The 20,629-nt window shown below is 31.7% G+C and overlaps 1 protein-coding gene, 1 non-coding gene and 1 pseudogene across 2 annotated transcripts; all 3 read left to right on the plus strand.

Moving 5' to 3' along the window:
* Positions 1 to 248: 248 nt before the first annotated feature.
* Positions 249 to 2,443, plus strand: LOC109791308 (RNA-binding (RRM/RBD/RNP motifs) family protein). The gene is made up of 3 exons (XM_020350592.3): positions 249 to 462; positions 914 to 1,376; positions 2,068 to 2,443. Exons 2-3 carry the CDS (start codon positions 933 to 935, stop codon positions 2,218 to 2,220), a joined length of 597 nt encoding a protein of 198 aa, XP_020206181.1. The 5' UTR covers positions 249 to 462; positions 914 to 932; the 3' UTR covers positions 2,221 to 2,443.
* Positions 2,444 to 9,907: 7,464 nt separating this feature from the next.
* Positions 9,908 to 11,293, plus strand: LOC145952942 (uncharacterized; annotated as a pseudogene).
* A 247-nt stretch (positions 11,294 to 11,540) lies between these two features.
* Positions 11,541 to 11,696, plus strand: LOC114915307 (5.8S ribosomal RNA). Its single transcript, XR_003803278.2, has one exon. It is a non-coding gene; the product is annotated as a 5.8S ribosomal RNA (ribosomal RNA).
* Positions 11,697 to 20,629: the final 8,933 nt, after the last annotated feature.

Raw genomic sequence — 20,629 nt, forward strand, 5'->3', positions numbered from 1 at the left:
TTATCGTTAATTTAAATGTTGGAGGATAAGTATATGTTGGTTTTATTGTTAAAATTTTATAAACATACATCGAACAAAAAATATAAAAATAATTATTTTATATTTTCGTTAAAAAAATGGTGCTGTGTTTTTACGTTTTTGTTAAAAAAAGAGTTTTCCAAAACACGCTGTAATTCAGCCTGTATAATTCGGACTAAGCAGCACTTCTCTAAATTATATATTTTTCCCTTTATTATGGTTGATTTATAATTTTTTATCTCTTTTCTAACCCAAATTATTTTTTCTGACCCTTCTAATCGTGAGAGTCAAGCCGTCGCCGCTGTCTTCTGTCTTAGAAGAAGACAGGTCTGCAGATGCCGTAGAAGACAGCCACCGTCGGAGAAGACATATCGACGGAGATCCGCCGGAGAAGACAAATCGACGGAGGTTCGTCGGAGAAGAAGACAGATCGGCGGAGGATCGGTACTTTCCCTTTTTTTTTTTTCTGTTTTTTTTCCCTAAAAAAAAACTATATTTTTTAGGGTTTCCAGAATCGGGTCGCGCGTGATCTGATTCGTTTTCGAGGCGCGACCCGCTGTTTCGAAATCGTGCGATTTCGTCCAGAATCGCGATTTTTCCGATTCACGCCACGATACGCACGATTCACATGCGATTCTTGAACGAAAACGAGTCAACGTGCGATTCGAATCGCGGAGCCTCGGAATCGTGTCGTATCGCACGATACGAATCGCGAATCGTGCGATACATACTGCAATGGCTTAAATTGATAATGGCTTGTTTATGGGATAAAAAGGAAATCATTCAGGTGTCTGGGCGTAGAACATATTCTTTATCTAATCATATTTATGTCCGTGTTTTCTATAGAAATTGTATACTATTTAGTTACCCTAAGTTTGAAATTTGGGGTTCTTAGGTGTCATTCAATTTACTGCATGGGGTCATCAGAAGAAGAGTATATTGCTTTCGAACAGAAAGTTAGTAGGACAGTGTACTTTGACAATCTGTCACCACAGGTCACTGAATCTGTGATAAGAACTGCTCTTGACCAGTTTGCACTTGTGAAAAATGTCAAGTTTATTCCCAACTACATTGGACTAAGCAATCTGCCCAAGTGTGCTTTAGTAGAATTTGATTCCACGAAGAAGGCCAAGGAAATTATATCAATGGTAATGGGGTATCCTTTTATGATGTCTGGGTCGCCACGTCCTGTAAGAGCTACGCATGCTGTGATGGACATGTTTGATGATCGGCCAATAAAGCCTAACAGAAAGTTAAAGGTCCGTTGGTTGGAGCCAAGTGATCCTGATTTTCAAGCGGCCAAGGAAATAAAGAAACTTACCCGAAAACACGCCGCAGAAATAGAATTCATGCACAAAGTAAGTTCTTTCCCTGCAATCAATTACTTTTGTTTTTGCTCTCATTACTATTACTATTTCAAATTTTGCTGGGCATGCCTCTAGGAGTTGAATTTTTTTTATTTAAAATGTTCATGCAAGTTTCTGGTGTCCTGTTAAACCCATACTTGTGTCACTGTCTAACTGTCAATATTATTGTTGAGTAAAAATGTTGTATTTGATTCAACAATCTTCTTTAATGGAAGACCAATTAGCAGTAGCTCGGAGCATTTTTCTAGTATTGATATTTACTAGCAAGTTTATGGGAGCTGGCCAGTTGAAATGGTGCAATAACAAGTAATTCTTATTTTCTTATGGGCGGATACCCTTTACTCCTACACTTTATAGACAAGTTCACTTTATGGAAGTATTGTGTTGTCTGAGAATTGGATTTGTCTTGAATGAAGAACACCAAACAGTAGTCATATGCAAAACAGAAATGAGAACATATTCGTTTTGTTTATTTGTTTTGTTACACTGATAACATTCAGATTTGAACCTTTAACCTCTTGCGATCTATCTAAACACCGCAGCACTAGAATATGTATGTTGTTCATCTTGGTAAATAAACTTCTTGTACCCTTTTGTGCTTTCAATGATCATAGATATGTTTCATGTATACTCTGAGAGATGCTGCTATCTTTCACTAAGGTCTGTTTGTGCTTTTGTTCAGCTGCAACTTGCAGAAGAAGAGAAGCTTTCAAGGCAGCAGGAAGACACGCTTAAAGTGCATTACAAAAAGTTTAAGTTGATAGATGGCATTATGGCTGATAAAACTGCGCATCGTTTGGCACGAAAGTATAATCTGCGTGTTGCAGATGAATGAAGGCTTCTTTTGGACTAACAATGAATGTAAATAGCTTTGTTCCTTTTTTGGTTAGGATTAACATCTTTTGCTCCGTTCTACTTACTACTAGTAAAGTAAGGCTCAGTTCATACATGGTATATATTTGCTCTTCGATCCATGCCTAAGACCCGTTTTATTTGTTTAATTTTGATTCGGGGTAGGCTGTTATTTAAATAATATACTTCATTAGATTTTTATTTTATTTTAAGAATATGCTTGATTATCGTAAATACACCTTGTTTCAAAAATCGGATTGGACTGGTCGAAACCCGAAATCAGTCTGTAGATTGATCCGTTAACTCAGAATTTGTAGCATCTTAAAACAGGTGAGAATTGGTCAAAGAAGCCTAAAACTAGTGAGAAATTGGTGCAGAAAATTGATTTGAATCGGTATTTGTTTTTAATTTATGTGAATTATTTTTAAGACAAATAAAAATGCATATTTAAAGGTTTTACAGAAACAAATTACTCTGTTCATTATTAATTTTTATCTGGAAAAAAGTTTAAGTTAGTAATTTATAATTTATATTTTTATATTATCATACTTAAAATATTGTATAATATTAAACTATAAATTTAATTACTATTAATATGATAGACTATCCAAATTTAAATTAATATCTTGGTTGAATATTTTTTTAATTATAATATTGATATGAAGTATTCATTATTAGAAGTAATAATGATTAATTTTTGAAAGGACTATAAGTATACATAAGATAGATATTTCTTTCAACAAAATATATTTTATACTCAAGGTTAAGATTTGGATTTTGAACAACCTAATTAAGGAATATAAGTTGTTATTATTTGTGTCAACTAATGGTTATATATCTTCATTGATAGGGGAAAAAGGTATTTCATGTTTCTCTATATTTTCAAGGGTAATGGAACATATTGGGGAGAGTGAGTAGCTTTTAAAGACTATAAAGTTTGTGGTATGGTTTCAAGGGTATAAGTGTCTAAGAAAAAGGAAAACCAAAAGGTGGTTACTAAAACATCCTTTTTATAATAGGTCTTTATTTATAATGGGTATAATTGAATATAGTTTTTTAATATTTTCTTTTACACATCTATGAATTCAATTTCAGAGTGTTTAACATACGAAGGAGGTTTAACTAAGTTGGTTGTGTAATATACATGAGTTATTATAAATTCTCTTATATTGAGTTTGTTTTTTTTATTTTTTATTTTATAGATAAATAAAAATAATATTTAACAACCTCAATTATCTATTTTTTTTATTATGAAACATTAATTTATTCCTTTAATGTCCTAATTGGATAAATTTCTAATAAATATATATAAGAGATGAAAATACGATGATAAAATAAATTAAGTTTTTCTTATAAGTTAAAATTAGTTTGTACATTTTGAAAAAAAGTTAAATGGAAAAATTCTATAAATTACTTCATTTTATATCTTTCTCTTATGGTGATTATTGAGTTTCATGTAGTTGATAAAACATTGTTGTTATTGTTGAATATGTAATTAAGAAATTTGTCCAAATAAAATCTAAGAGTATGTTCTAGGTGGTTTTTAGATTTTAATTTTAATTTTCTAAAAACATTACAACCACATTTCAATTTTTAGTATATAGTTGATTTTTCTTTTAATTTTTAGTTTTATTTTTGGAAGTTTCTTATCATGTTAACATTAACTTAATTAAGGGCATGTTTGTATGATGGTGATGGTAGCAATACTAATGATACTATGATAGTGTTAGTGGTGGTGACATGTTAGTAGTGGTGATTATGGTTTAAATGGAGGTGGTAATGATGACAGTGAGGATGGTGGTGTTGGTAGCGTTAGTAGTGGGAATGACATTGTTAACGGTGGTGTTTGTGGTGACGACAATATTAATGGTGTGACATTGTTAATGATGGAAGTAACAACAATGGTTATGATGATGATGATAATTTAATGTTAGTGTTAGTTGTCATGAGAAAATACGTTGTTAAATGTAGCAAAGATATGTTTTGTTAAAATTAAAAATCAAATTCACAAATATTTATTTGTTTATTTGGAAAATGAATATAAATGTGTTTAAAGTTAAGTTAAAAATCATTTTAGTTCAATTTTAGTTGAATGCATTTTATTTAGAACATTACATTTAAAAAAAACTTACAACCACTCTAAATGAATCCTAAATAATCTGACATAATTTATCCATTCAATTATATTAATGAATAGTTGTATTAAGTTTAAGTTTAGCAAAAATGAATTTTGATGTCAATTTATTTAATCTCTGGATGACTAATTGGTGTCTTCTATAACTAGATGATAATCTTATTTCTTTTTACTAACTTTGACTAAGCATAAAATTAACCTTCCTTGCATCACTCATAATTAGAAACATTTCATTAAACACCTTCCTTGCATCACCCCAATCACAAACTTTATTGGTTGAAATGATTCAAGCATCTTTCTTCCCATAACCCACTTTTGTATGTCACTCATATAAATATCCCAAACACGATGAGATCGGGAGATTCCATTGTAACAATCACGGTTCCAACCTAAGGACGAGGTTGGTTCTAACAACCTAACTTTTAGAACATTTATTTTTCTTTTTTTTTTTTATAAAATCTAAAAGGAATTTGAAAATTCTAATACATACCATGTGATCTAAATTTTGAGCTCTACTTAATTATGATTTTTAATAAGTATTTTGAGTTATAACTTGAAAAATTGTAAAAATGATAATTTTGCGTCTACTTCTATATATGATAAGGACAAATGGGGAAAAATTTCAGGAGACAACAAAATTCCTACTAAGTTTAGAATTATGTCACATGTATAAAAATATAATTTTGAGAATTATTCCCGAACTTTCATAAACTTTTAGGAAACATATCAAAAGTTAAGCTTTCAAACCTTGTAAAATTAGAAATAGGGGTCATTTTTAGATGAAATATACAAAAATATATTTTTCATAAAATGTTGAGTATTTGTTGAATTAAAATGAAATTAATATAAAATTTTAACTCAAAAATACTAAAATAATCAAAAGAAATTCAAAATGTACTGAGAAATTATTTTTTTATCTAAAAATATAATTTTTATATCCAAATAACAATCTCACATAGTTTTAATAAAAATTGAAGTGGATTGATATAAAAGCAAGAAAATGTGTATAAAAACAATCCTTGATCATGTGGTACAAAGGAAGTTTCTATAGAGGTATTAAGAAGAGAGGGAAATTACTTTTTTGCCCTTCCTTGCAGCCCACGTCCTTTTTCTATTTATTTTACATGTGCTTAATTGATTAAAATCAAAATATTTATTACCTCACCTATATGACATCACCTAGTGTGAGGTGATGTCATGCTAATTAAAACCTTATAAATACCTAGGCAAACCCCAACCCTCCTAACGAAAGCCCACATCATCGAGAACCCTTCCCTCCCCAAATTAATCTTCTATGGTTTCTTTCTTTTACACTCCTAAATAGCATCATATTAATCCAACATCATTCACCATCAAAATACCACTAATCATCTCCTATCTCCTAACTTCGTTTCAAGATTCTATAAAGCTTTCTTTCTTTCTTTTTTTTCATCACTTTGTCACTCCTTTTTACTCATCCAAGGTAAGTCGGGGTGATTATTGATCTCTTGTGTATTCATTTTTCAATTATTATTCATATAATGTTTCAATATCATCATTGTTTCACTATGAATCTTTGTTTTCTACTGCATTACAAAATTTGTGAGAACAAATGTGGATGTTGTTTTGCTAAATTATTTAGGAAGAAATGCTCTAAATTAAGGGAAAACTCTGCCAAAATTTTTTAAGTTTGTTACATTTTTTTCTAGAACCAAAAATATTTAGCTAGAAACTTGATATCCCATATATTTGTTTTAAAAATTTGAATAAAAAAATCACAACTTCTGATTTATTTATCCAAATGATCCAAAATTGGTTTTGTCAAAAAACTAAACTCTAAAGGCTTCCATTTAGGATTTGGAATCACTCAAAAAAGTTTCTAAATAAGGGAAATAATGACTTTGTAATATTGGGTTTGAGTTTTGGAAATCTAGGTTGAACTACTTGGGTTTTATGAATTTACTATATTAATTATGAATGGTTTTCAATATTCTTTTTTATATATTCCAAAACAAAACTTGATGAACTTTTCATAAATATAAATTTTATAATTTCTTGATCTAATTTACTGTCTTAAAAAATCATTTTATGGGAAATGAATATAGAGGATAAGAAATATCTTTTTGATCTAGTCTTTAGTATTGAGGATAAGAAATAAATAACATAAAATTGTTATAATCATCTATTATTACCATCTAGTTTATTATTTCCAAGATAAGATTAGATATTATTAAATAAGTTTTTATTTAGATAGTTATTTTTTTTTATAAATAAATGTAAATATGCCTTTTAAAGCTCAATAAAAATATAGAATATCACAATTTTAATATTTACTTTCCATTAAATTAAATACCCTTAATTTTTCTATGATTGTTGAATTTACGATTGTGGATTGATATTTTTGTATCTTGACACTAACGTGTCATATCTTGATATTGTGGATTGATATTGTTGGTGCTCAAAGTGATTGAGACCATAGAATTCTCTAAAAGTGATGTTTACGATTATATTGTAAGGAATATAACAATGCAAGACTGTAGAGAAAAGACACATACTAGAAGGGGGTTGAAATTGAATAGTGTGTATTAAAAAATCACATGTTTGAGTAGCGAAGAGAAAAAAACTTAACAGATGAAGGGCTGAAGAAGAGTTAGATGAAACACAAGAATTTTTATACTATTTTGTTTCAATCATCAAGACTATGTCTAGTTCTCAATCCAACTAGATTAAGTTTCACTATCTTTTAAACAATATACAAGTATTCTTTCAATAAGCCATTTCTATCTCAATCCTAAGTAGTCTTTGACTTACTTCTTCAAGTAACTACCCAAGTATTCTTTGAACAACAAGCCTCTCTAGGCTTAGCACCAAGTATTTTTTCTCAAACAAGCCTTTCCAAGCATAGAACCAAGTATTCTTTCTCAAACAGACATCTTTAGGCTCAACCTTTACAACAAAGGTTACAAAAAATTACGAGGTTGTTTTGTCTCTTCTAGACGAGTTGTAACCAAAAATGAAAGTACAGATAGTCTATAAAGAAGTATGTATATGATTCACAATGAGTGTTTCTTTGTATGCGAGTTTTTTCTCTATGTTTTCTCTATCTTCTATCTTGAAAGCTTGATCCTTATATAGTAGCTCAAGAGAATATGACCATTGTGACAATTTTGAGTTCAACTTATAAGTTGCTTCGTTTGTCTTCACTACTGATCCTAAAGGAGCAACATTACCGTTGCTTCATTTAATGCAAGTATTAAATACTTTTTAGTAAAGTGTGTATCTCTTATCTAATCTAACAAATTACTTATCATCATTTCTTTCTAAAATGGGCATCATAGAAGTAATGTCAGGTAGAATAGTTAAAGTCAACCAAGAATAGTTCTTGCAGAGCTTTTTTCTACTTTGCTTTTGTGATATTCGAGATTTTGCCTTTTGCTTCTAACGGATAAATTGAATTTTCCTTCTTTAACAGATTTTGAGAAATCCAACATACCTTTATTATTTGATCTATTAAGGAATAAAACATTTAATGAAATTTTTTGTTAGTCTCACTTGAAAACTATACGTTTAATGTATAATGATACAGACTGTATGCTTCATTTGATTCTCATTATCTTATAGATGATATACATTTTACACTTCATCTAATATACAATATTTTGTAGATAATTCATTTTTTAAAAGAAAATCTTTCATTTGTTATCATTAAAACTTTAGGGATCTAATATTGTCTTTTGACTTAACGACTTGTTACAAGAATTCATATTTAGATTTAAGAAGATCATGGTTCTTTATGTTTCATGATGGAAATGTTGTTTTAATAAATGCAAAAAATTTACCCTCATTTTATCATAACAAGTAAGCAAATAGTTAGTAAGGGGTTGTGTCTAATGTAATAGTGTTAAATTGGTGTTTATGTTGACGAAGAAAATGTTGAAGAAAGAGAACAAAAGGTTCCTTGTCTTTTATAAGAATGTCCACCTTAATTTGATGGGATTCAAGTGGTGTGAAGAATGAAAGGGAAGAAGGGGAGGAGACATTGGAGGTGGTTGAGAAGGACTAGGAAGGAGAGAAAGGTGGAAAAATGTATTTTTCTCCTTTCAAATTAGTCCTTTTGATAAGGATATGAGATGGAAGGTGATGGAAATCATATGGAGTAACCAAATTGATGTGGCTTCTCTTTCAAGTTCCTTCCTAGATCTTTTACTTCTTGACACTTCTCAAGCTTCTTCAAGGTCTCCAATGGATGAAGAGACCTCTGGTTTCATCTTCAAAGGTGAGGAGTTTTCTTCAAGTGGTGCCACTTCAAGGTAGAAGATAAACCACTTCAATTTTCACTACACTTTTAGGAAGAGGATAAGAGAATTGGTAGCAAATCAAAGAGAGAATTTAGACTTTTGAGAGAGAGAAATTAGAGTATATAACTTGGCCAAATCTCAAATATCATCCAAAAGTGAGTTTTACAAGTGAAATAACCTATATATAGTGGTGGAGAAACTTGTAGTGCAAACTAGACAAGGTAGGGACACTTAGATCTAGATTAGCTAATCATTGAGTGCCAAGTGTCACATTGTCTCTTAAGAGACAAGAAGGGGACACTTATATCTAGAAGAGTCAATCATAGAGTGCCAAATGTCACCTTGTCCCCTTGGTAAGCCAAATGGCAAGGTGTGTTGGAGAAGCTAAGCGAAAATTTGGCCAAGGGAGAGATAGGCTGCCATGCTTGATTTTCCTTCATTTTATCCAATCCAAAACTTGGAATTGGTTTAGTTAGGTTCACCAAATGATGGTGAGATTAAGCTAAATCAATTCCTTGGATTAAATTGAGTAAAACAAGCCTAATATGTAAAATTTGGCCTAGACGCACTAAATGTCTAATTGCTAGTTTCACCTATACATTTGCTATTTGCTACCCCACTACTAAAAATAAAAATATGAAAATCTATGACCCTTAATACAAGATCAAATAAAGTAAAAGTCTCCAAGTAACATACCTTAAAATCCTAAGGGTATGAACTTCAAAGAAAGATAAAGGTGCCTTACAAATATAAAAGCAAAAATAAACCTATACAATTATCTATTATACATAAGGTAAAAGAACTCAAACTATACAAGGTATGTATAATAAAGATTATGACACTAAAAAAATGAATCATACTCAATCCTCATATAGAGCATAGGTCTAAGAAGCACTTCGTCTGTAGAAGCTTCCTCTAGCCTCCTAATCATGAACCTAGTTAAAGGTCCAATAGTATTCAAGTGTAGACTCTTTGTGGATGGTCCTCCATCAGAAGGCCAACTTGAAGAGAGAAGAGGTGCCAACATGGAACTTAATGTGACACTATTAATCATTTGATGTTGTTTATAATAGAGACTAACATTTTTTGACCAAATTGATGGATGAAATGCAGTTTTAAGGACTAATTTGAAATTTCAATTCTTTTACATATTAACTTGTTAGCTCCACATGGTGGTTCACTCGTCGTATTTGTCACATATATAAATGTTTGACTAAATATTCACTTTGGTCTTGAATTTAGAAGACATCATCATATTAGTCCTTGAATCTAAGAAATCATAAATTTAGTCCCTAAAAGTGCAAATTGATAATCACATTAGTCCAAAATGCAAAAAATTTAACTAAACTAATATTATTGATAATTTCAGGAACTAAAATGACAATAAATAAATGAATTTAAGAACTTAACAAGGATCCATTGGAGGGAAATTCTGGTGCCAACAACCGCGATAATTCCATCTCCAATAGTGTATATTTAAGTTGTCACAATTAAAAAGCTCGTAGTTGGACCTTGGGTTGGGTCGATCAGTCTGCCTCTAGTGTGCACCGGTCTGCTTGTCCCTTCTGTCGACGATGCACTCATGGACTTAATTGGCCAGGTTGTGCCTCCAGTGCTGTTACTTTGAACAAATTAGAGTGCTCAAAGCAAGCCTACACTTTGGATACATTAGCATGGGATAAAATCACAGGATTCTGATCTTATTGTGTTGGCCTTCAGGATCAGAGTAATGATTAACAAGGACAGTCGGGGGCATTCGTATTTCATAGTCAAAGGTAAAATTCTTGGATTTATGAAAGACAAACAATTGCGAAAGCATTTTCCAAGGATGTTTTCATTAATCAAGAACGAAAGTTGGGGGCTCGAAGATAATTAGATATCGTCCTAGTCTCAACCATAAACGATGCCGACCAGGGGTCAACAAATGTTGCTTTTAGGACTCTGCTGGCACCTTATGAGAAATCAAAGTCTTTGGGTTTCGAGGGGAGTATGGTCGCAAGGCTGAAACTTAAAGGAATTGATGGAAGGGCATCACCAAGAGTGGAGCCTGCGACTTAATTTGACTCAACATGACGAAACTTACCAGGTCGAGACATATTAAGGATTGACAGATTGAAAGCTCTTTCTTGATTCTATGGGTGGTGGTGCATGGCCGTTCTTAGTTGGTGGAGCGATTTATCTGGTTAATTTAGTTAATTAACAAGACCTCAGCCTACTAAATAGCTATGTGGAGGTAACCCTCCATGGCCAGCTTCTTAGAGGGACTATGGCTGCTTAGGCCATAAAAGTTTGAGGCAATAACAGGTCTGTGATACCCTTAGATGTTCTGGGCTACATGTGCACTACACTGATATATTCAATAAGTCTATAGCCTTGGGCGACAGGCCCGGATAATCTTTGAAATTTTATCATGATAGGGATAAATCATTGCAATTGTTGGTCTTCAATAAGGAATTCCTAGTAAGCGCAAGTCATCAGCTTGTGTTGACTATGTTCTTGCCCTTTGTAGACATCGCCCGTCACTCCTACCGATTGAATGGTTAGGTGAAGTGTTCGGATTGTGAGAATTCCACTGAACCTTATCATTTAGAGGAAGGAGAAGTCGTAACAAGGTTTCCATAGGTGAACCTATGGAAGGATCATTGTCGATGCCTCACAATCAATTTGATCAGTGAATTTATTTATCTACTTGAGATTGGCTTGAGGTGTTCATCAACATCTCATCCTCCCTCGTGTTTGGAGGGAGTGGGCTGTGCCATGCTCGGTTGACTTTCTTTGGACAAAACTCAAACCCCGACACTTCGTGCGCCAAGGACTAAAAAATTGTTCAGTGCAATATCGTGGACCCAGAGACGATGTTCTGCGGCATTGTCTCAACACATGATATAAAATGACTCTCAGCAGCAAATACCTCGGCTCTTGCATTGATGAAGAATGTAGCGAAATGCGATACATGGTGTGAATTGCAGAATCCCATGAACCATCAAGTTTTTGAACGCAAGTTGCGCCTAAATCCATTAGGCTGAGGACACACCTGCCTGGGTGTCACAAATTATTACCCCTTATGCATGTCTTATTTTAGATACTGTTTTGGGGATGCATGATGACTTCCCACGAGCATTGTCTCGTGGTTGGTTAAAAATTGAGTTCACGATCGAGCATCCCATGGTAAAATGGTGGATGAGTAATGCTTAAGACTAATCATGCGTGCATCTTTGCATGTTTGGACTCTTGACCCAATTTGTCTTGTATTTTTGACATCTCTAACGAGACCTCAAGTCAGGCGGGGCTACCCACTAAGTTAAAGCATATCAATAAGCGGAGGAAAATAAACTAACAAGGATTTCCTTAGTAATAGCGAGCAAACCGAGAAGAGCCCACCATGAAAATCGATTGTCTTTGGCATCTGAATTATAGTTTAGAGAAGCGTCCTCAGTGGCAGACCGGGCCCAAGTCTCCTGGAAGGGGGCGCCAGAGAGGGTGAGAGCCCCGTCGTGCCCGGACCCTGTCGCACCACGAGGCGTTGTTGATGAGTCAGGTTGTTTGGGATTGTATCCCCAATCAGGTAGTAAATTTTGTTCAAGGCTAAACATTGGCGAGAGACCGATAGCAAACAAGTACCGCAAGGGAAAGATGAAAAGGACTTTAAAAAGAGAGTGAAAGAGTGCTTGAAATTGTCGGGAGGGAAGCGGATGGGGGTTGACGGTATGTCCCGGTCATATGTGGAATGGTGTTAGCCAGTCTACTGATCGACTCGGGGCATTGACCGATGCGAATTGTGACGGTGGCCCAAGCCCAATGCGAATTGTGACGGTGGCCCAAGCCCGGGTTGTCGAAATGTTTGTGGAGACGTCATTGTCACGATTGTGGACGGTAGCATGCATCTACCTGAGCTTTTGAAAACTATTCCCAAGGATTTTAACCCATTAAGAATTGTTTGGAAGCATCCAAACATCTTATCAATGGTTTCATTCTCCTTCATGGAGAACAACTCTTAGTGCCTCTAAAGAGTAGTTGCTTTTCTGAGCCTTATGTCTCTAGTGCCCTCATGAGTTACCTTGATGGCATACCATATTTCCTTGGTAGTAGAGTAGTTGCAGAACTTATTGTTCTCGGTTTGGGACAACGAGCATGCAATGAGAAAATGTGCCTTGGTATTGTTTTGTAGGATGTTATAATCTGCTTGAGTATATTGATCTTCAAGCTTAATGACTTCAACATCGCCTTGTGTTATGATCCTTTATAAGGGGTACTGGGTGGACTTAATGAACATTTCCATTTGGTCCTTCCAGTATGGGTAGTATTCTCCATTAAAGGTTGGGAGTCTTGTAAGAGAAGCTCTTTTTGGTAGTTACTGTCTTTCACTACTTCCCATATGGATCTTTTTCCTTTAGCACGGTTAGATGCTAACCTCGTCAAAGGTTGATATTTGTTACCAAATTGTGGAGAAAAGATAGACATTAGAAGGGGGTTGAATAATGTATATCAAAAAACTCTCACATTTATAAGTTGGTGAAGTAGTATCTACAATAAAGAGAGGTTTAGTTAAAGTAATCAACAAATACAAGAAGTTTTATACTAGTTCACATCAATCACTAAGGTTATGTCCAGTTCTAAATCCAACTAGATTGAGTTCCACTAAGTTTAAACAAAGTTACAAGTATTCTTTCACCAAGCCACTTCTGGCTCAAACAAGTGCTCTTTGATTGGCCTCTTCAAGCCATTATCCAAGTATGCCTTTTACAAATAAGCCTCTCTAGGCTTAACCCTAAGTATTCTTTTACAATTAAGCTTCTTTAGGCTTTACCCTATAACAATGGTTATGAAGGTATTACAAGGTTGTAGTTGTCATCTCCTTTAGATGTGATTACAACTAACATTCAAGTATAAGAAAACTCTTGAAGAAGATATTAGAGTTTTATATATTTTCTGCATCTCAAAATCTTCTTTATGTGTGTGTTTTCTACTTCTCTTGAGTTCTAGAGCTTCTTATATAATAGCTTCAAAAGAGATGACCGTTACAGTTTCTTGAGTCTAATTCATAGAACTGTTTTGTCTTACTCCTTCATCTGATCTAAAGAGAGGAAGTATCCGTTGATGCATTAAATGCTTCAATTAATGTCTTTCACCAAACATACCCTTTATATTTGATAGATCAAGCTACTTATCAAAGCAGAGTAGTAAAAAGGGAATAACATGAAGCAAAGTCATTGTGCAGCAAGGATGCAATCCTTTTCCTGTATCTTTTTTCGTGAAATCCAGGATCTTTATCCTTTGTTTTGATGTTCTACACGCTTTTATGCACTTTTAACAAAATTGAGTTCCAAGACAACAACTTTTGATCTGTTAAGGTATAGGGCATTCATTTGAAAAAAATCAAAAGCGTTAATCATAATAAATAAAATAAGTTAAAAATAATTGTATGCTTCGTTTGATTTACTTCGTCTTATAGATGCTACTTCATCTTACAAATACTACTTAATCTTATAGATTCTGAAATACTGACTTTTCAAACACATTTTTTTTTTTAAATATAGTATTTATTATCATTAAAACTTATAAAAAATGAAGGATCTAAAATCATTATTTAACTTTAACATATTTATCATATGTTTGATATTTAACTAACCCATGTTTTGTATGGAAATTGGGATCCCATTGACAACCCTTAAAAATTGGTAAAGATTATTAGTTAGGAATGTGAAGTTCCCATGATCTTAAAATGTGTAGCATATTAGTATAGTAATATAAATGCAAAATTTTTACGAGATTTTTCACTAATGTATCATACATAACATAGAAATGTTCCAAAATAAAAATACCACCCCATACGAAATGACTGCCATGCATAAATTACTGCATCAAATATTTCTTATAAAAATCTCGTTATTTGAATTTTGAACATAAAAAATTTGACGACACATGTAATATTATATTCGATCTCACTTATATTTTATATTTTTAATCATACACACGTACACATCTTAAAATTACTACGAACAAGGGACAACTTTTTTTTTTTCTCTTCCCAATTGTGTTAAAAAAAAAATAGTATCTATTGGACTGGACTTTAAAAAAAAAAGAGTATTCCAAAACATAGTTAGGCCTGACTGATAGGCCAACGAAACCAGACTAAGTCGTTAATTTTTAGGCCTAAATTTGGTTGATGATATATACCTCTTTTATTATTATTATTTTTTTATAAATATCTTTAATTTTTTATCCTTTTTTAAATTTTATTCCTTTATTATTTAATTTATAATTTTCTCCTTATTTTTTTTAAATTCATGATATTTCAAGAATTTATTTTTATTAAAAAAAGAATAGGAAGTGTACTTAACATATATATATATATATATATATATCATGAGTCAAACAAAGAGAAAAATGTATGTAGAAAAATAAAAAAATACTAAATTGAAATTAAATATCTAAAAATAAAAAATAAAAAATAAAAAATTAAATATATTTGAAGATTTTTTTTAAAAAAGGTATACTTATCATAAATTGGAGGTGAATATATCATAAGTTCTAAATTTACTTAACATGTTTAGTTTGATTTTTTTATAAAACAAATAAAAAAAGGCTAATTTGGTTCCGCTTCACAAGCCAATAAGTTAAGTTGACCATTAAATAAGTAGAATATAAAAAAATAGACTAAATCAAATAAATCCTTATATATATATATATATTGAGGTTATTTTATGATATTTGTTTCAAAAAATATTTTATAACGGTTATATCTTTGTTATTTTTATAAGATTATTTCACACATAACTTCTCAAATGATGAAATGTTCTCTGCTTTGAATCTAAGTACTTACAGTTTTATTTTTTATCATTTTTTAAAGGATTTCTCATCATTAAAGTATGTTCATATTTTATAGTTATTATTTTTTCTTTTATTTTATCGATGTGAGAACTTATCTATATTCTAATAATATATATATATATATATATATATAAGGAGAGATCCATTTATTTCAAAAATAAATCTATGTTCAATAACTCATATTTTATATTAAATATTAATGATCTAACCGTTGAATTTAAAGTTTGTAATGCACAGATCAAATCTACAAATTTTTAAAAAATTAAAAAATTATTTGATATTTTATTTTATTAATTTAAATTAATTGATAATTATAAAAGTAGTAATGTTATTCGATGAGAAGATTAAAATGGAAGGTTTATGAACAGGACAAAGGCTCGTGTTCAGGCCTAAGTTGAATAAAGGATCAGACCTCGATCGTGGAGGGTGTGTGAACCCAAAACAATTTAAGGTCACGGGTTATATTCTTTTTCATTAATCACATGGGGTATATGCAAAACCCCTGTTCCAAAACAAAAACAAAAAAAAAAGCACTCTATCACATGCAAACTACTGTCACACATAAATGCTATCAAAATATTTATTCACACACTTCATTTTTTAATGTATCAGTTATTAAAGTAAGTTACATATGGATTGATCAGAAAAATATATATACGATTTTATTTATAAAAAAAAGTAAAATTTATTTAATAATAAAATATTAAAAAAGTGACTTATTAACCTTTTTTCTCTTCATATATAGGTTCGGTCCACCTTTAGATAAAAAAAATTCTAGTTGTGCATGCGTGTTGTTATATAATTAAAATTTAATTAATAAATATTTTTTTATTAGTTGAAATTATAATAATGACACCAAAATTCAAAATTTAAATTATGTACATATTACTTCAATCTTCAATCATAAATTTTTCCTAATGATATTGATAAATACTCTGATTATATAAATCATATTATAATTTAACTCTTAAATAAATAAATATTTTTAAATATATATTATATTTAGATTTATGATAAATAATTTATTTTATTATAAGAGGTTATTTTAAACTATTGATGATTACTTTTATAAAGGAATATGAAAATTTTTTAAAATTAGAATGAAAGTAATATACGAAAGAAATAAAATGTTAAGAAAAAAATTCTTAAGAATATTTTTATTTGATAAAACTTCTAAGAATACTTCAGTGGAAGATTAACTTATAACAATACTCTCATATAATATAATATAATTAATTAATTTATTTATTTGTTTTTCCAAACATACCTCAATTTTCATCCAAATTTGTACATATCCCATTTATCATTAAAGAAAAACTTAAATTAAATTGTTACGGTACTTATAATATTATTTAATAATATGTTAAGTAAGATGAAATAATTTCCAGTAAGGTTTTGAATGAGAAAAATATCATACAAGTTGTTATTTCTAACAAGTGTGTTAGTGTTTCACAAAAATATAAGTACAAGCAAATTAAAGAATAGAGCATAAGCCATTTCATACACTAGAACCAAAACAAAAGAAGGCATCAGACGGAAAGGCCAAAACAAGTATCAAGAACAAGACAAAAGTGGTTAAGCACCGGATGAAATCCGTATAGACCATAAACGAAAGCTTTAAGCATCAGATGGAAAAGTCAACAAAGCCAAGCCTAGCACAAAAAGGCAAATGATCAAGCTTCATACGATACAGACCATAGACGTAGACAAAAGCTTCAAGCATCAGATGGAAAAGTCAACAAAGCCAAGCCTAGCACAAAAAGGCAAATGATCAAGCTTCAGACGATACACACCATAGACGTAGACGAAAGCTTCAAGCATCAGATGGAAAAGTCAACGAAGCCAAGCCTAACACAAAAAGGCAAATGATCAAGCTTCAGACGATATAGACCATAGACGTAGACGAAAGCTTTAAGTATTAGATGAAGATAAGTCAAAGCAAAGCATATCACGAGAATCAGACAAAGCAAGTCAAATGATAGATAGAGTAAGACATAAGCGCTAGACGATGATAAATCAAATATCAGACGAAGATAAGTCAAGGTAAATTTCAGCATAAGGATCACACGAAGAGTAAACAAAGCTGAATGATAGATGGAATATGAAATGTGCGCTAGACGATGATAAATCAAATATCAGACGAAGATGAGTCAAGGCAAATCTCAGCATAAGGATCAAACGAAGAGGAAATAAAGCTGAATGATAGATGGAATATGAAATGTGGGCCAGACGATAAAGAATCAAATATCAGCCAAGGTGTGTCAAGCACAACGTAGAGCGCAACATAAGAACTCAGACGAAGGTTAGTCAAAGATCAGAAGAAAGTCAACTAAATAATAGACGAAGGACAACACAAACTAAAAAGTATTCCAGACGGAAACAAAGTCCTTCCATCTACAATGTTGACCAGACCATAGAAAGTCAAAGCATTGAGGACTAATGCTCAGAAGAAGATCAAATCTTGAGATGCACATGGACTATCAGACGTAGACAAAGACTACCATGCAAGTATTTGAAGAACCAAGTCTCAAGGGACAAATCAGGCATCGTCTACATCATACGAAAGCTCTCAAGATGATCGCGTGATTAAAGGAAGAAAAGAAAAAGAAGAAATACAAGCGCAAAAGCAAAAGTATGCATGTGTTAGAAAAAGTATATTACTTTTTCAGATAAAGACAACGCTCTACAGCTACGCGACCGAAAAAGGACAAAAGGTTTCTAGGTCTCAGCTAAAGTCAGACACTTTTGCTAACAAACGTAGAAGACTTCACGCAATGTCTATAAACAGGAAGCAACATTTAATGCAAGATCTAATGCATTAAATAAGAAGATTGAACTAGTCATGAACGACTACATCCTGATTCAACGGACACTTGCAACGGGAAAATTTTATAAGACTATATATATGTCATAACTTCAAACCTGGAAAGGTTGGCATTGGCGTTGACAAAGAATGATATCAAGCCCATGAAGTAATGAAACCAAAGACAGAGTGTATACAATCAAATGTACAAATTTTGTATTTATCTTTGTAGACTAAGGAGTTCTAAGTGTAACTTAGGAACATGTACCTCAGTGAGTGTAGAAATATTTGTATCCTCTTTGTGAGAGTAAACCAAACACTCAAACCAAATCATTTATCAATCATCTATAAAGCCTAAAGAGGCTAGGGAAAGAATACTTGTAAAAGCCTGGAAAGGCTTGTCAAAGAATACTCACTACGAGCTAGAAGTGACTGAACAAAGAATATTAGCGCTAATGAGTGAAGTTAGCGGGTTAGGAGTGGTCGACAATCCACACTAAGTGCTTAAAGAGGCTGAACAAAGAATACTAGTACTAATAGCCAACCAGGAGTGGTTGATAATACTTGGGACCAGGAGTGGTCAAGAATACTCACTGAGAGCTTGAAGAGGCTGAACAAGGAATACTAGAGCTAATGAGTGAAGTTAGCCAACTAGGAGTGGTTGAGAATACTTGAGACCAAGAGTGGTCGAGAATACTCACTAAGAGCCTGAAGAGGCTGAACAAAGAATACTAATGCTATTAGCCAACCAAGAGTGGTTGAGAATACTCAGGACCAGGAGTGGTCGAGAATACTCACTATGATCCTGAAGAGGCTGAACAAAGAATACTAGAGCTAGTGAGTGAAGCTAGCCAACCAAGAGTGGTTGAGAATACTCAAGACTAGGAGTGGTTGAGAATACTCAAGACTAGGAGTGGTCGAGAATATTTACTGCGAGCTTAAAGAGGCTGATTAAAGAATACTAGCGTTGACGAGTGAAGTTGGTGGGCCAGAAGTGGTCGATAATACTTGGAAAACCAGAAGTGATAATAATACTTGTACTTCATTGAAAATCTAGTGGAACCCTTCAATTGAAGGAGAATGGACGTAGTTCAGTTTGAGCGAACTAGTATAAAAATCCTTGCACTACTTTTCACTGTTTTAGACACAATTTCGTTTAGTTGATTTATTATACTGAAAACTTCGTCCAATGCTTATTGTTCATTACAACAATCTTCAGACGAAAACCACACTTGTTTAATTTATTATCTTAAAGAGAAATTTTTGTTTAAGAAGTATTTTTCCTGTGCAGACGATAAACTCTCATACGCACTTTCATTTAGTTGATATATCATACTGAAGATTTCATCCATTGCTCATTTTGTACTAAAACTATCTTCAGACGAAAAACACACTTATTTAATATCTTAAGAAACAGTCTCATTTTAAGAAGTATTTTCCTTGTGCAAACTGTAAATCTTCAGACGCAAAATCTTTTGTTAAACTAACTCTGCACAGTTTTTTTAAGCAATCAAAATAATTTTTATTGAACAAAAAATAGCTTCTCTACGAAAATGTTTTTAAAATTCCTTTGTTCACACACACACATATTCAACTCCCTCTTCTATGTGTTTTTTCGCTAACTTCATAATAGAGATTTGAATAGGTCAAACTTTAAATAAGGGCCTATGGCTTGACCTTTTTAAAGTTTAATAAAAAGATCAAGTTTAGACTTTTAAAAGAGTCTATTTATATAAAAGACCAAGTTTAAACTTATAGAAAAGTTTGTTATACTTAATAGATTAACCTATACTTTTTTTTATATAATATAATAAAAAATTAATATATATATATATATATTATTAAAAATATAAATAAACAAAAATTTATAAAACAAAAATAAAGTATCAATATTTAAAATATTTTTTTTATACAATTTTTTTTAATTATATGTTTATAAGCTTACGACCTATGTCTAAGTGAGTGTACATCAATATATATGGTTACACATGAATTGTTTCTTCAATAGGAAATGATTCAATTTTATTCTTATATTTCTTTTAAGATTTAAATTTTAAAAATATTGAGCAAACTGTATTTAAAAAAAATGTTGATTTCTAAAAATTAAGTTTATTGGCCTATTTAACACTAATAATTTAAATAAACTAATAGATCAGGACAAATTTTAAAAAGGTCAAGCCAAGCCTATAAAAAAGGCTGATGATAGATAATAAATTAGATTTAAGCTTTAATTTTGTAGAATAAACTCACTTTATATATTCAAAACCAAACTTAAAAAAAAAAGACCAAGCTTTAAAAAGGCCGGACTAAGTCTATAAAAAGAAGTCTATAATAAATAATAAATGAG

The sequence above is a fragment of the Cajanus cajan genome, chromosome 10 (genome assembly GCF_000230855.2).
Source record: "Cajanus cajan strain Asha chromosome 10, NIPB_CcT2T_4, whole genome shotgun sequence".
NCBI classification, from domain to species: Eukaryota; Viridiplantae; Streptophyta; class Magnoliopsida; order Fabales; family Fabaceae; genus Cajanus; species Cajanus cajan.